The sequence below is a fragment of the Podarcis pityusensis genome (genome assembly GCF_964106645.2).
Source record: "Podarcis pityusensis genome assembly, chromosome: 5".
NCBI lineage: Eukaryota > Metazoa > Chordata > Lepidosauria > Squamata > Lacertidae > Podarcis > Podarcis pityusensis.
Window position 1 is genome coordinate 72,046,012 of NC_138032.1, and position 16,976 is coordinate 72,062,987.

Sequence of the window (16,976 nt, forward strand, 5' to 3'; positions counted from 1 at the left end):
TGGAACATTTTCCAATGCTTCATTAATTCCTACTTTGAGGATGCACTTTTGTTTCCTGATTTGTGTATCTTAAAATAGAAAACAGAAATTATACTGTTTAGTCCTCAGAGAAGCAACTTAAACTTTGTAAGTTTGCCATAACAGGTTCTTTGAGACCAAATTGTGTAGGTTTAACTCATCTACAACTTACCACTTCTCTGGCGTATGCTCGAAATAGAGCTAGTTTCAAATAGTGTTTATGGAATGCTTAGATGTTCCTCTGTGCTGACTGTAAAATCAGATTAGTTCATGTGATAATGACATTATGATGAAATAATTGCATGATAATAGAGACTTTAGAGTTGGTAGGTTATGCTGATTCTGTATTTTTTTACATTGTTCTGTTTCCTTGAAACCATAGGAAATTTTGTAAACTAAACTACAAATAAACATGGTTTTCTCTCATACAAAATGTTCTTACATTTTAAAAGAAGTAGGTTCCTATAGTGGGAGTTATATGTACCAAGTAAAGGTCTGCTGTGGCTACTACTTTTGGAATTTGGATAGTTAATGTAACAACAGCAAAATGTTCAATATAAGGCTGGCTTTATTTCTCATGCCTTAGGAACAGGGGACACATCAACACATCTCATTATAAACAACCTTTGAACTGGTTTCATTTTCTAATATGCTGTATTATACCACTGTTATAGCCAGGCATGTATTGAGTTTGAATTGAGCAAGCAGCAAAAGAGCGAGCCTGTGGAAAATCTATCTTTCTTTGCCTTTCTCTTTCACACACTCAGAATGAACAGCCTTGTGCCTTACCTTGTACTTTAGCATTGAGCCAGCAGGGAAACTCTTTCCGTCAGTGCTTGTCAGCGGGATGTGATATGCCAATATTATATATCATGACCAATATTCTGAAATTTTTTTTGAAATATTGTCCAGTCATTTAACACATTTATGGTGTTAGCAGTAGGCTGAACATATTGAAGTAACGGAAGCAGGGGGTTTATCAAGTGGTGTGGAGAAAGCGGGGTATCAAGACCTTTGGGGCAGATATCTGCTTTCCATCAAGCTCACAACAGGAAAATACAGTGGTACCTCAGGTTAAGTACTTAATTCGTTCCAGAGGTCCGTACTTAACCTGAAACTGTTCTTAACCTGAAGCACCACTTTAGCTAATGGGGCCTCCTGCTGCTGCACTGCCGGAGCCCGATTTCTGTTCTTATCCTGAAGCAAAGTTCTTAACCTGAAGCACTATTTCTGGGTTAACGGAGTCTGTAACCTGAAGCGTATGTAACCTGAAGCGTATGTAATCCGAGGTACCACTGTATATACTGCCAATACTTGTTTTTATGCAGTGGGTGGGATATTTCACAGGGCCCCAGTGGCTGGAATCCCGGGTGCTGTGTATTTATGTAGAAGTTTTTTGTGGGAGATTCAGTGGGTTGCTCCCCATCTGACACCATGGGGCAAAATTAATCGCACATTAGGCTTGGAGGTCTGTGGTGATTTTACTGAGTTTTTAAAAATATATTATTATTCTAAGGCTGTGAAGTATCACCAGCTTAAAACACGGATGAACTGTTCTTTTTCTCAGTTCAGATTGAAGCTGAACACAGTATGAAACACAGTATTTCATAAGAAAAGGCAGGATAGATTGGGACTAAGGCTTCCCCAAGCAGTGGGAGTTCTCTGGATGCAGAGCAAACAGGCGTGCACACAGCCTATATGCAGCCAATAGGAGTCTGCTGATTTGATCTGGAAAGTGGCATAGACCTTGATGGCATTTAGGGTGGTGGTCAATGTTAGTTCTACTTTGAAATGAATGGCCATGACTACTCTAGGTCTATTAATTTCAGTGGGTCTACCCTGAGTAAAACTTAGCTGGCTACAAGCCTCAACCTTTTCTGCCGCACAAAAAGCTGTTTGCTCCTCTGGTGGGGGGAGGAATCGGGTGCCTTTATCATTTCTGATAACATGATAGTGAGTAATCTTTCTAACGAGAAGACGTTTAAAAGGTCCATGCATTAAGTGCAACTTCATTAAGTGTTTTACTTTGGCTGGATCATGCCCAAATGTCAGCACATAACATAAAATGTAACTCAAGATTTAACACAGTTGCCTTTGCCTACAAAAATACTAGAAGATTTTAATCTCTCTAAATGTGGCCATACTACTGCAACAAAGAATAGCTTATTAGTGAAATACTAAAGCTCTTCTAAGAATATTCAAAAGGCTAGTGAGGGATTACATTTTAAGTTTGGTTTGCCTGCTACCAGTTGAAAACGTTTCTCCATTATTGTCACCAATTGCAAAGCGTTTGTGTCCTCTACGGCTTGTGCCCTGTTGATGTTGTTTGGTATGCATAGAGCCACATAATGGCATCCATTACTCAGAAAACACCCCTTCTATAGCCTTTCCCAGGACTTTGGTCTGTCCATTAAGCACTTGCAAAAACACCCAATATGTATTTGCAAAAGATCCTTCTCATGAGTGGGAGAAATGCACACCATGGGTGGCATGCCTTCAGCACTATGAGTGGGGGAGAAACCCCAAAACTTTAATCTTTCCCCATGTGAAGACTTGCAGCTATTTAAAAGATCGTTTAATCGCTGTTGTTCACAAGACCTGAATGCTGCTGCTAAAAGCGTAGCTAATATTTGCTTACTGGCACCAGGATTTTACAGAAAAGCATTGATGCAGATTTTGTTACAATATGAATGCAGCAGGCGAAGCCAAGGTGCAGTGGTAATTTAAAATATAAATCCTGATATGTTTTGCTGCTCTTTATCAACTTGTATATTGTATATTATTGGGGGGGGGGGGAGAAACACATTGGGCATTAACTGATTAAGTTCATCAGCCGGGAAAGATGATCAAGTGCCCTTTTTCTGGCATTCAGTACAACCCCCTTTTTCTGAGTGACACACAGCAAGACGAACAATGGGATCCGAATCAATCAGCCTACTGGAATGCCTCTCATTCAGATGTGCATCTGATCTCTACAGTACTTATCGTTGCTGATACAGCAATGGAATTGGGTACTGATCCAAACATATTCATCTGGTTCTTGCATGGACCTCGCTTGCTCAGTGAGGAAAAAGTGTTTTGTGTCAAATCTTACCTGGATTGTTCATATGGAATTCCAAGTCAGCTGCCAGTCAAAGAGATACTCACACAATGCAACTCTGAAGCATTTATTTAATGGAGGAGGGAAAATACATTTGCTGAACATTCTGACATTTCCTTTTATATGCATTTAAAATATTGTTTAAAATTGCAACATTTATTCCCCCCTTTTTTTCCCCTAGTGAAGGTATGCACCTTCACATATTATGAAGATAAAAACCCATTTTAATGGAAATGTAACAACTCCAAATTGGTAGACTATAAGGCCACCGGCTTGTGCAGTATTTAATTTAACAGCTATAAAGTTTTGTTAGATTTTCCTTGTCATATTAACTCAGTTACAGTTTACAGAGGGTATGAGAACACTTCTCAGAGAACTGTGTTTAAATCCTTCTGGTGCAGCTTATTAAAAAGAAAATCCACAATCTGTATTACACATCACATTTCTCTGACTTCTCAAAGCAAGTTTCCAACATATTTTGAAGCAGACATTGGTCAGCTGACATAATTTTAAAAAAGAATTTTCAGTCATTCTAAAATATGAGGATATCAATGCTGCTAGGTATGTTCATGCTTTGCCTACATATGAGAACCACACAGGGTTGTTTGTTTCCCAGTACTAAATATTTGAGTTGGTGAATCTTCAAAGCCTTCATTATTAACATTTCTGCAGCACACCCTCAATGTTGTGCTTTTGATGCTGCTCCCTGCTGGAACTCACACAGATTTGAGCAGCTATATTTTAAATAGTCTCAAAGGACAGGAAGCAGCTTTCTGGCTTAATAGTGTTCTCATACACTATGTGCTGATTGTGGGGTTGTCTTTTCAGCTTTGCAAAGTTTGTAGTGTCTTAGCCAAGCTTAGAAAGGAACAAAATACATTTATAAATATATGAATTTTGAAAAGCTCAATTAAAACCCCCCTGCTCATTTTAGGGTTGTTAAGTTTTATTGAACCACCCGAGTCCTGAGTGAGTACTTAAAAGATAATGTTTATTTTGTTGTTATGAAAATTCTGTCCTTTTGCAGGTACATCTTTTGTTGCATAAGCCAAAATAATTTGTTCATAGTGCAAAGGCAGTTTGGCTTCTGTTCAATGAAATGAAGGGGGAAAAGAGCTCAAACAATATTGCAGGAGAAGAAAACTCTGGCAGAGTATCTGTACTGCATTTTGGCTATCTAAGTGATTGCAACTATCTTTTCATTTGTTATCCACTCAACTGATTTCACAGAATCAAACGTTGTTGTATAAAATATTGTAAAACTGCCCTTAATATGGCTGTTGTTTAAGAAAAGAGCTTCACAGGGAGACTGCAATGTGAAACCACTGAATTAAAATTAAAGTACAGCTTCAATGCTATCAACTGCAACTTGAAATGGGACAAAGGTATTTATTACTATTATCACATTTCATGTGTTAATTAGCTGACCTAATTCCAGGGTGCCTATCTTATCAACAACTGTTTTGTAAATTATCACCGTCTCTGTTCTTTATGCAATTCATTTTCCTCTGACCTCACTCCTTACAATCCCCCCCCCCAGGTGTGTGTGCGTGCGTGTGTATATATATCTCAAGATAAAGCTTCATGCATCTGCCGTGGTTGACTGTAGACAATGGAAGATTATGCCACAATACAAATATTTTTAGTCTTTAAGGTGCCACAAGCCCCTTGGTTGTTTTTGCTGCAACATACCTGACACAGCTACTAGTCTGGGAGGTTTAGGTGGGGGATCAACAACTGTCAGTCATGACTAAAATCCATTGAAATAAACTATAATTAAATCAGTTGTAACAAAATTCACTGAATGTTGACATTCACACATGAACAATGACAATTCTAAGTAATGTCTTTAATTTCCAGAAATATTTATATGCCTTGCATTTTTCAGATATACACAACCAATGAATGCTGCCAATCACATATAGGTAATTTTTAACATTCACTGGTGTATACAGGCAACTCCCAGTTTACGTACATCGAACTGTTGCGCAACTATACATGCACACATTGTGCTGAACCTGGAAGCGACTTTTAAAATGGCAAAAACGGCCCTTAAAGAGCCCAGAAAAGGCAAAAGGCATGAAAACAGCACCTAGGAATCCCAGGAGCCCTTATACCAACAGCTGATGCCGGTGAAGAGTTGGAGTTTGAGAAAGGAGGTTTGAAGGGAGTGATTGTGGTGGAATTTGGTGTCTGGTAAGTGTTGCTGTTTTTTAAAGAGTTGTTCAAGCATTTCCAGTGGTTTAGATGGTGTTTGCAGGCTTTTCCAATGGTATTTCAAATATACACAATTTCAGTGACGCTTGCAGTACCTCAGAACTAGGGTTTATTTTCAGCTGGAACTCCGTTCCAGCACCTCAGGTGGGCACCATTGCCATTATAAGAGAACAAGGGAGGCGTTAATGGTGAGTTCTGGCACCTCTTTTTCTAGAAAAATTGCACTGCTTAGAACGTAACCCCTGTGTAAATTGGGAGTTAGCTGCACCTGACTTTTCAGGCTGGGCACAGCTATTGTCTGAAGCATTTACACATGAATAGAAAGGGTGGAATTCAACATAGTGTTAAGTGAATGTTCCATCAGTGCAGGGATTTCTGCTTGCACAATGGAACCCCGTCTAACTCCTAAATCTAAGGGAAGGGAGAGGGCAGAAAGTCCTGCCACACAAGTAGAAATTCTTGCACTGATGGAACACAGTAGCTGAATACCTCTAAACTTTAACCAAACTTTGGACAATTGCTGTAACATTTTTGTATCCTGAGAGCAGTGTTTTTTCCTAGGGGAAACTGGGGGTATACAAGGGTATGCAGTACCAGCACCCTTTTCCCCCCTAGAAGAAAAGCACTGCCTAAGAGACTTCTCTGCTGTTAACATAAATCATAGTATTCCTTTGTTCTTGAAACAGCAATCCCCCATTTATTGCACCTTTCTCTACAAAAGTGTTCATAGCAAAAATGACACAATGATATTATTTGTATTTAACACTTAAGAAGATGGACTCCATCTTTCTCTATGTGGGCAGTTAAAAGTAATCCTTAATTTCATGTACACATTCTGAGTACGATTTTAATTTATCAAAGTTTAGAATATATTTTGGGGACAAGTTCCTCCCACCAAGTTCTGCTCTTTGTAGAAGGTAGCACACCCATTTAAAAGCAGTTGATCTCATGATATTAGTGCATTAGAATAGTCCAGGTTCTGGCCTAATTTAGAGAGCATTACCAGGCAACCCAGGACATTGTGCTGCCTGAGGTCCAAGATAAGCCATAAAGCTCTGTCCTTCACAAAGATAATGGCTGGCGGTGGGGAGGAGACTTAAGAGGAACAGCTAAAGCGCTGCTGCCACTGGCACCCAGCATTTGTGGCCTGAAGCAGTTCCCTACTTTGATTATTGGTAGGGCCTGCTCATTTATGAGAAAGCAGAGGATATGGTCTCAAATGACATTTCCTTCTTTTTGTACTCTGTCTTACTGACATCAGAATCAGACCTTGAGCTAACTAGCAATGATGGAATTCAGTCAACAGTTGTTATATTCTGTTTTACTCTATCAACAGCCATCAGGAACATCATACCAAACTAAGTCACCTGCCTTTCATTTGTATCAATCCTTTAAAACTTGCTCATGTTAAAAAGTCTTAGCATATCTTCCTTCTCCTGTCTATATTTGTAAACATTGACTCTCTGGCAGACTTCCATGAGCTTGATGATTCTTCAGTGAAAAAAGCTAGTGATCTCAGGTCATGTGTGTATGGTGGCTGCAGGTGCTTATCACTAGGGAAATAGTAGAAAATTCTCAGGCTCTTGGTTTGGATTAGAATTTAATTCTATTTCTTGGAAGGGTTCGACCTGTATGGAGATTATACAGCCAAGTGGCTATTCTCTACTATTAAGAAGAAGAAGAGTTTGGATTTGATATCCTGCCTTTCACTCCCCTTCAGGAGTCTCAAAGCGGCTAACATTCTCCTTTCCCTTCCTCCCCCACAACAAACGCTCTGTGAGGTGAGTGGGGCTGAGAGACTTCAAAGAAGTGTGACTGGCCCAAGGTCACCCAGCAGCTGCATGTGGAGGAGCGGAGACGCGAACCCGGTTCCCCAGATTACGAGACTACCACTCTTAACCACTACACCACTTGGAAGGGTTCGACCTGTATGGAGATTATACAGCCAAGTGGCTATTCTCTACTATTAATACTTATAGCAATCTTATTTTTGTGCTTTATGGGGGTCTTTGGCAGACCTGATGGCAACAGAATAATCCCTTAGCAATAAAATTGGAATCACACACCTGAGAAATAGCTTAAACATTAAGAAAATGCTAACACATATCCCTAGCTTTAATTGAGATTTTGTTTAAAATACTGAATAAAACAGAAATGCAGTTAAACTGGTTAATGAGATGTATTAGTAAATACCTCTCTCTCATAAATAGCTTTTGTGTGTGTTCATTCTGCCACATGCAAATAACAATTGTTTTTTCTGGGTGCAGGTGGGACATTTTACCAAAAATGCTAAAGTTTTGCCCTAGAATCAGATGCATAATTACCTCTTTGAAAACTGGGAGCTCTACTAGTACCCAAAATGAAACAAATTTATTTGATTGGAATGGGCCATAGTTTGTTTAGTACAGAATATCTGTATAAGTATTTTCTCATCAGTGTGTGTCCAAAGTGGAGGGGCGGGGAAGGAAGTAGGATGGTCAGGTGGAACTCATTTATGTCCATCTGAAAATGTCGGGTAGTTATAGGTCCATTTGCAAAGTATTTGGATGGCATCCTTCCACTGTACACACACAATTATCCAAACCTCCGGCTGAGAAAGGAATTCATATCACAATGAAACAAAAATAACCTGTATGCTATTTATTTTTGTTTCAAATTAGGGAATTCCTAAAATGAGAAAAGAACTAGTAAGCACACTTCAAAATGCACATAGCAATGGTAGCTGTGGTGTCTATATAATGTGTGTTTTGTAGGATATAAGCTGTTTAATTGCACATGTTAACATCCAAACTATATGCATGGTGTTTTTCCATTAGGTTTTGATACACCATGAGTACATAAATTCATGGAACATAAGCCCACAACATTTTTTAAAATGTTCTGCTGTATTTAGCAGTTCCTTTTTGAAATGCTACGCCTATCTGCATTCGCCAAATCTCTTATTGATGTAATTGTGTACTCCTCCTGAACAGATCTTTCACGATTCATTTCAATTTTTTTGCTGACATTTGACTTGTGCTTTGTGACTGTCAGCCACCTTTTAAGTATTATATTCAAAGTCATGCAGCTTACCCTCTTTCAGAAGTCTCACAATGTCAATACTTCTCCTGGTCGTGTTCAGCTGGACATCCAAAACCTTTACCATTATGCATTTAAGGTACAGTAGTTTGTTTTTTAATTCAAGCAGAAAAAAGTGGGCAGAGCTTTTTCTCTTAACAGCTTAAAACTCAGCTGCCTCCCCTCATAATACTTGGGAGGGGGAAAACAACAGAGCACTGAACTTGCCGCAGTGCATTCAATGCTACCGTGACCCCACAGTACAACGCTGAACTAAGATCTTGTACAGTATGTTACTCACAGGAATTGCAGCAACCCTACAGTTACTTAACAAATACAAGTTGCTTGTAAACCTTGAGCCTCCTGGCTTGTACCTTCCATTCTTTTTCACAGTTCTAGTTATGGGGTGGTGGTTGTTTTTTTGCAGGTAAGATTGGAATCGGAGGTTTTTAAAGTTCTTCACTTTCTACCACAGGCTGGGATGGTGACGAAAACCGCACTGGATTCTCAACAGTCGAGAAAGCAGAAAAAATGTCGAGTCCTTGCCCCGAGAGATTTGCATATCGGGTGCCACCAGGGCGAATCTTTATTGGCTGAGGGATCTGTTGATGCCACTGGGCTGGAGCCAAAAGCAACAACAAAAATCATAAACACCGTACACAAATCTCAAACATCTCTCTTCAATCATACACAAAGACACTGAATGTCTACCCCTACAAACACACAAGTTGAAACCTAAGAACTAGTGGGAACATGATGTTTCCAGTTGTCAACTGTTCCCAAGCTACTCAAATTAGAGAACTCCCTAGTACAGGGATGGCTAATGCCTTTTGTGGCCAAGGGTAAAATGGGCATGGCAGAGGCACAAAAATGGATGTGGCGAAAGCAGATAATAACTTACTTTCTACTCCCCCAGAGCCAGTCCCTTCCCTTCCTTAATCCCACCAAATACATTCTATTTGTTTGTATCCTGTCTTCCTGACTCTTTGGTATCCAACTTGGACCAAGCTGCTTCTAAATTGCCTCCCCATTATCTAAGTTGCTGTCTTTGCTAGTCACCCTCTGTTCAAAGCTCATCCATATATTCTACCTGGAATCTCAAGAGTCTCAGTTCAGCTGAAACAGCATAGCCCTGAGCAAACTTATCTCCCTTTATTATGTCAACCAAGCAAAAGATCTCTAAATTAAAAGGACAATGCTAAATTCAAGAGAATATCCCAACAGAGGAATAAGATGAGAAAAGGCAACAAGCTACCAGCATGGAATTGGTATTGGTGAATTATATCAGATCAATTATTTTATTACTGAAATCAGGGCTGAGGAAGCTGAGCCCCCATCCTGATATTGGTGGGCTACAAACTCCCACCATCCCTAACCATTGGCCCTGCTGGCTGGGCCTGATGGGAGTTGAGTCCCACAACACCCAGATGGCCACAGGTTCTGCATCCCAGACTTAAACTATACCTACTTACCGTATATGTCAAGTCTAGCAGTGCAAGAGACGATACCAGCCTCGTTTTTTGCAGACAAAGTGTACCAGCCAGCATCTACTTTCTTAGCGGGCTGAATCAGAAGGCAAACATACCCTGTAGCATCTTGATGCATACTGAAAACAAAAATACCAAGGGTTCTTGGGTTATGCGCTGATATAACTGGGGCTGTTATAACCATACAAGGAAAGGAAACTACACAAATATTTTGTGTAAGGCCTGGCTTAGTACCCAGCATCTCCAGGTAAGGTTGGGAAAGACTTCTGTCTGAAACCCTAGAAAGCTGCTGCCTGGCAGTACTGAGCAATTTCCTTTCAATGTTCACATCTGTCCCTCTCTCCCAGTTACAACAGTAGTAACCATGAGAAAGAAAATTTTCCCAGTGCACCTAAATTCTTAGACTAGAGTAGGTGTCCTGGAAATGACATGTTGCATTGCTCCTCTTGTATGGAACAACACTAAGGAACGATACCTTTTCTTACAAACATTTTCTGTGTTTATATGCTTGTTTACTTGCAAACATACATAATGCATACAAAGTACATGCAGCCATGGCCAGTTGTGGTTGTTCAGTGCATGCTTACGCAGCAATTTACAGGCATAAAGACTTCTGCTGCAGGATCCCTCTCTTTAATAGGGCAGTCTTCTTACACAAAACCTGTATAAACAGAGCCATACATGCTCCAGCCCTTATGGTGGATAAAATAGACTTCATGGGTAATATGGACTTCATGTTTGGAACTTAGTCCTTGCTGTTTCTTAGGCCTTATGCAGGATAATATTAACTTTCCTGAGCAAGGAAATGCCTCCCCACTTGTAGAATGTCAGGTATTATCCCATTTTTAAAATATTTAAAGCTACCTCATCCTCTCTCTATGGGGAGGAATGGTGTCATTGTCTTTCTTCCAATAAAAGACTGGGGGTGGCATTCCAATCACTCTGCATTCTAGCCGGACTGGATGTCCTTCTGGCACTCCACAGTTCTGTAATTTCTCAAGAATCACTGGAGCTTTCTTAACTTCTTTTTCTGGAAAAGATGGAACCAAAGGCTTGTGTGATTCTCCTATCTGGTTTCTCTCTCACCCCTCACCCTGCCCCCAGCTCCACTGGACCACATTTTAATTCAGTGTTCACATTCAGACCTGCAAACAAAATTTATAATGCTACAAAATTACTCATGTGATTCTCCAGGGTTATTTGGCAAATTGCAGCCCACCATCGGAAACAATACAATTCACAACAGTATAGTTTCTGGAAGTCCCCAAAATATGTGTGTGTATCTGTTTGTGTATGTCTGTTGGCAGGGAGAGGGCATGAGTACAAACCTTCTTACAGCAAAGACACATTTTTCTTAATGGAAATTGCTGGAATTGGCAGACAGAAGCTTGATCATTTTCAGCCCTGTTTTCCTCCTGCCATGTTCATATCACTATACCAGATTACATATTAAAGTTCCCTTCCTCCAAAAAAAGGCGCTTCCTCTGGAGGAAAGGAATCACTGATAGCAGTCCACTGTTGATTGATTTGCTTTTCAAAAAACAAACATGCATTCTGCCTTTCTTCCAATATACAAATAAATATTATGCTGTTGTCACACAACCCCCCTACAGGAGCACCTGTAGTGCCACATCATAATCCTGGATTTGTGTGATGTCAGGGTCCAGTAAGAGTGGCCATGGCATAGGAGCTTGAAGGTAAGGGGATTTGGCTGCCTTCTCCTTAAAGGTCCACTGATGGGGGAAGGCCTTTTAAAATAGGTCTCCTTGTGTAAGTGCCCTAGCAAGGTGCTTCTTACTCTCATGTAATTCCAGCAATATTCTGCATGACAAAGGTTGGTTCCATCCTTCAGGTATGAAATGGGGCAAGTTTCCTTAGTATCAAGAGACACAATAAATTCGAATAATGAGGATTTTCATTTGCCTCTGTTTTTGCCAACGGAACCATGACACTGCAATGCATGATGTAGCCTCTGCATTAAACATCTAAAAATAGCCTTACCTACAACACTAAGCTCCAGGCTGAATGAATTTTGTCCTGTTTTGTTAGTGGCAATGCAAGTGTAAATTCCAGCATCGTTTTGTGTAAGCGGATCAATAAGCAGAGAGTGCACTCCTGTCTCTCTGACCAGCATCTTATGAGTGGTGTCTGGTAAAACTGGCTTGCCATTCAGAAGCCACATCAGGTCAGGAGGCGGTAACCCACTCACCTAATAGACAGACAAAAAAGCAAGCAAACAAAAACCAACAGTGACATTATTGTTGTTGTTGTTGTTTATTAAATTTCCCCATCCATGCCTTTAAGTAAAACAGATTAGGTCCAGAGTGAGATTAAAACATCCATCACTTTTTGTTCCGTTTCTGTTTTGCTCCTTGGTGCTCCAAAGATTCTCAAGAGGAAACTGTGAGGAAATTCATGCCATCTTTGTAAGTTACAAGCTTTAATGTAGGATGTGGTGCAGGGCTGGAAGAGGGCTCCCACCCCCGCTGAAGTACAGTGTTAAAGAGGAACAGAGGGCGACAAATTCTGTTATGCCTGAACTGGGCCGCTGTGCTGTTCATCTTGTCATTCTTTTTTTTTGCGGGGGGAGCAGCAGACCATGTCAAAAATATATTTTTTATGATCCATTTGCTTATGTTGCCATTTATTCCTTCGAAGAGTGCATTTTGTTCATTTCTACTTGTAGTTACACATTTGGGTTGTATGGCTGTGACAGGGGCAAGAAGAGAGTTGGTGGCTTTAATTACCTCTGCTCCCCTCCAGGCTTGTGATTTTCTCTGGGTTGAAAGTTTCCACAAAAGCCAAATGTTTTAAAGCCACATACTGATAGTTTGGAGTTTTGTTGTTGTCGTTTTTTTGTGGTGATCAGCCTGAACCCAGCCTGCACTGATTTTCTCTGAAGAGATGATCAAATGCTAATGCAACAGGGCAAACAAAGAAAGCCAGCCAACCTTGCAATCCAGTCTACAAAGCCGTCCTTCGTGAGCTACCATGTCCCCAGGTGCCTGCAGAAAATAAGGCCGGAAAAATCGCTCCTGGACGGGTTCCTTATCTCCTTCTGGTATACGGGATCTTCCCCTGCAATGCAAAAACCTGTAAACATGGGATGAGCTTGGGAGGCAGGGCTGCCATCTTAGAAAAAGATGAACTCCCCAGCCAAGCTTAATCTTTGGGCATCTCCCTCCGTTCACTGCTGGTGAACCCACCATAGCTTCAGTTTGCCCAGTTCACTCATGCTTACCTCACAATATATCTACACACCAAGGATCAGGTGTTGTTGGTTGTTTTTACCTGTGTGACTGGATTGCTGTTGTTAATCTACCACGCATTGGAGGAGTTTGAACCAGTAAGTGACCAGAACAGCTGATTCTCCCCTGTCAGAACGATATAGGAGAGAAGTAACACAATTCATTAAATTGTCTCCTTCCTCATTGCTGCTGTTGTGGTGTTTAAGACCAATGAATGGTTATGATATAACAGTGGTACTAGTCAATTGGACTTTCCAAAGCTTGGGGGAAGGGGTGCAATACATTTTTAAAGGGAAGTAAACCCTTACCTGTGGATTTGCAGCCATGAATGTATAGTTTCCATCATCATCATTCGTGGTCTCTTCAATATGCAGTGAGCATGTCCCATCACCCTCCCTGATCATCTTGAAATGTCCATCTTTCTTTGAAATCTGCTTGCCATCCTTAAACCAATATACCTGTCGTGATTGTAAAGAAAGGAGACTTAGGCTGCACACTTACCTGTGAGAGTAAGTCTCACTGAACTCAACCAGACTAGATTCTACACCATTGTTGCGGTGCCCCCGAGGCTCTGCCCCCAGTGCAGCTGAACTGGTTGTGCTCTCCTAAATCTGTCTCTGATAGTTGCTACAGCTACAATCCTATACATACTCGCCAAAAAGTAAATCCAACTGAATGGAGAATGGTTCGTTTCTTCTCATGGGCTACTTCAGATTGAACAGTCCACCAAGAAGCCCTTCCCCACCACATTCAAATTAATTTACTAGGTGATCACAAGGCATTGTACTCTAAGCCTTCATATACACTATACATTTAAAACACATCTCCAGCATGGTCTTCCCTTTTGGATTTCTGTGCACCACCTACCTTAGGTATAGGAATTCCAACAATTTTGCAAGTGAAGGTAGCAGGGTACCCTTCCAAGACACGGAAATGCTTGAGTCTCTTGTCGAAGATTGGGGCAATGCACTTGCCCGTAGGGATCTCATCATGCTCAACTTCATCATCTGATTCATCCACTGGGGTACGTTCAAGGCGAAACTCTATTTCGTTCATCAACCTCTGCTCAAAGCTGGAAATTTTATATTCCTGCAATATAACCCAGTGGAGGGACATGATTAGTTACAAAAGTTGTACTCCAATATATTGCTGAAATCACAGTTCACAGCAGATACTTCAATGTTGTTTCCTCCATCTTCATAGAGACTGGCTATCCCCAGAACCAAGCAGTAGGACCTTTCCAAATGAAACGTGTGCATTGAGACATGACTTCAACCTCTGATTTTTCCATGGGTGAGATCAAATGGGTTTTGGATTTCTCCATTCTACTCCAGCTTCCTTCCCTTGCTCTCCCCAAAATGAACTGACAATGCCTTCAGACCATCACTATTTTGTGTGAGACTTCAAGTGTGTACTAGAAATTTAGGTTTTTGCAATTAAAGCAGATTAAAAACGTTCTGTTGCCCTAACACAATAAATCTACTTATAACACCCCCCCAGACATTTTGCAGATAGAAAAGTGACAGGAAAATGCACTGAAAAGTGTAGAATGAGCAAGCGATTAACAGAAAATATATAAACACCCCATAAGCAAATCAGTACAAAAACCGAACAAAGACTGGACATAGTGTAATATCCATATAAGCCTCAGGCAAAATAGGATAAATGCTCAATAAACATTTCATTTGGAGGCACCCTGAGTTATCCTGAGTCTTGCTCCTGATGTCACCTGGCTAAACTATAAAGGGTTAGAGGCCAGCAGCCTCATGAAAGGACACATCACGTACATTTCCTCTTATACTTGGTTTGTTTATCCTGAGGTCCAGATTTTGGCTTCACTCAAAAAACTACACTATTGGAATGTGAGATACTGAATGCAACGATCCAGTCAAAAACATGCATGATCCAGTCCCATTGAAGTAATTTTGAGAAGATTAGAGCTGAAAGTGCCCAATTTGTGAGATTCTTCACCTTCAAAAAAGAGGATTGCACAAAAATGGTTGCCTGCATGTGTGTGGCTTTTGTCAGGAGCACTAAACATTAATGGAAGTGCATAGATAGCAGAGAGGACACTGTTACTCTTCCATCACACAGAGACTGGCAGGTTGAAGCTTCTTAAGTGTCAGCTTAACACCTGACTAGGACTAGGCAAAAGGTGGAAGATATTAAACACAACTCTCCCCTTAATTTTTAAGAAAAGTATTAGCAGTTGCAGGGAGTCCCCAAATTTGATCAGGACTGTGGCACTGGTGGAGGGGATTCGGCCCCTTCCCTCATGACGTTTTCCTGCATAAAAGCACGCCTCCCCCACTCCAAAACATGTTTTTTCCAGCAGGGAAAACCATGCAGGCACCCACCATATGATACTTGTCCATGTGCTAATGAAGAGTTTGAACATATGCTACGTGTTCTGTTATTGTGTTATAAAATAACCAGACATTTCCCCTTTAATTTCTCGCTTCCCAGGGAAAGTCTTGAGAGCAGTATACTGTACTTAGTGCCTTCCAGGTCATGGATGCACAATGTTATGTAACTGAATTAGTTATAAAAATTTGTATCCCAAGCTAAAAATAACTTAGATAATTGTTGACAGGTACTTCCGTGACTCATTTGACTAGATCCTGTTTACTACTGAATTATTGTTTATATAATACCATTTTACTGGTTTGTACATTGTATCTCTGTTTTTAGGATACTGTTTTATTGTTTTTATGGTGTATTTTTGTATTTAGTATTGTACTCCTTTTAAATAAATAAATATTGGTTGTTTTAATTTTGTCCCAATCTATCTTAAATCTGACAATGAGAACAAACAAGTTGATAGTGGGCTTTCTTGTGTGCGTTATTTTTTTAATGTCCATCTTTCCTCCTTGCATGGAATCAAACGTTTGTTTTTGGAATTTGAAGGGCTATGGACTACTCTTAAACCGAACTTCCTATAAATCTTTCACTGCAAGGCAGATAACATCAGGACAATTTTAATTGGGAAAATGCTATATGGTGGGGATGGTTAAGTCCCTCTTCCCCCAGTGCTATGGGGAGTCTTTCTTTTCTTTTTCTCTCTCAGTGTGTGCAGGGCATCCTAATTATGGTTTTTCTACATCACATTGAATTTGATCCTTAAAACATGTCCTTAAGGAGAATGGTTTTCCTAAGTTCATCCAACAGTGAAAGACTGAGCCATGAAGCCATGAGTCCACCACTAGATGGGGGTCGTCAGATCACCTTTGGGTTGGCTGTGCTTCATGGCTTTTCACCAGCTGGCATGCAAAGCCTATCCTTCTAGAATTTCACCTTGTTTAGTTTTCTCTTTCATGAAGCATGCCTCAGCAAATTGCTATACAAAATGGAGCAAATTCCTGTCTCAGTTACTTGCTTCTGATGGTTGTTACAGAATGCCTTTGCAAAATAGAAAGGCATGAGGTTCTAAGAGTTGCCAACTGAAAGCACTTATTCCATGGTAGTAGATAAAAAAGGTCAAACATTCTGCTTATTGCTTTGTGATCTAAGCCTCCAAAATTGCTAAAACTAAGGTCAGTCTGAACCAAGGAAGTGCTGGACCCCCGAAATCATATATCCTCAGCTCAGTCAATAGATGTAGTATTCACACTTGACGTATTTAACTTGAGGTAATTTTAAACTGGCTTAATATTTTAACTTTTGTATGTTTTAAAAGTATGGTTGTGAATTTTTCCCTTTTATAAAATGCTTTGAGGGTTTTTTACAATCAAGTAGTACGGTACATAAATTTTATAAAATTAATTAATTAACTAATTAAAAGGCAAACTAGATGTGCAACAGGCAGCATATGTGTTTAAATGTGTGGGTTTCCTTGCAATATGCACAGAA

The 16,976-nt window shown here is 40.3% G+C and overlaps 1 protein-coding gene across 6 annotated transcripts in view; it reads right to left on the reverse strand.

Annotated features, from left to right (window-relative positions):
• Window positions 1–3,169: 3,169 nt before the first annotated feature.
• MYPN (myopalladin) overlaps window positions 3,170–16,976 on the reverse strand; it is a 68,535-nt gene continuing 54,728 nt past the window's right edge. For all 6 annotated transcript variants that reach the window (XM_081004854.1, XM_081004855.1, XM_081004858.1 and 3 more), the window contains 9 exons: window positions 13,995–14,216; window positions 13,436–13,585; window positions 13,171–13,253; window positions 12,831–12,957; window positions 11,881–12,088; window positions 10,744–10,909; window positions 9,865–9,998; window positions 7,262–9,011; window positions 3,170–6,963 (listed from right to left, as the gene is read on the reverse strand). In XM_081004854.1, coding sequence (XP_080860980.1) covers window positions 8,842–9,011; window positions 9,865–9,998; window positions 10,744–10,909; window positions 11,881–12,088; window positions 12,831–12,957; window positions 13,171–13,253; window positions 13,436–13,585; window positions 13,995–14,216 — 1,260 coding nt within the window. In that variant the 3' untranslated portion in view covers window positions 3,170–6,963; window positions 7,262–8,841. The remainder of the gene's footprint in view (window positions 6,964–7,261; window positions 9,012–9,864; window positions 9,999–10,743; window positions 10,910–11,880; window positions 12,089–12,830; window positions 12,958–13,170; window positions 13,254–13,435; window positions 13,586–13,994; window positions 14,217–16,976) is intronic.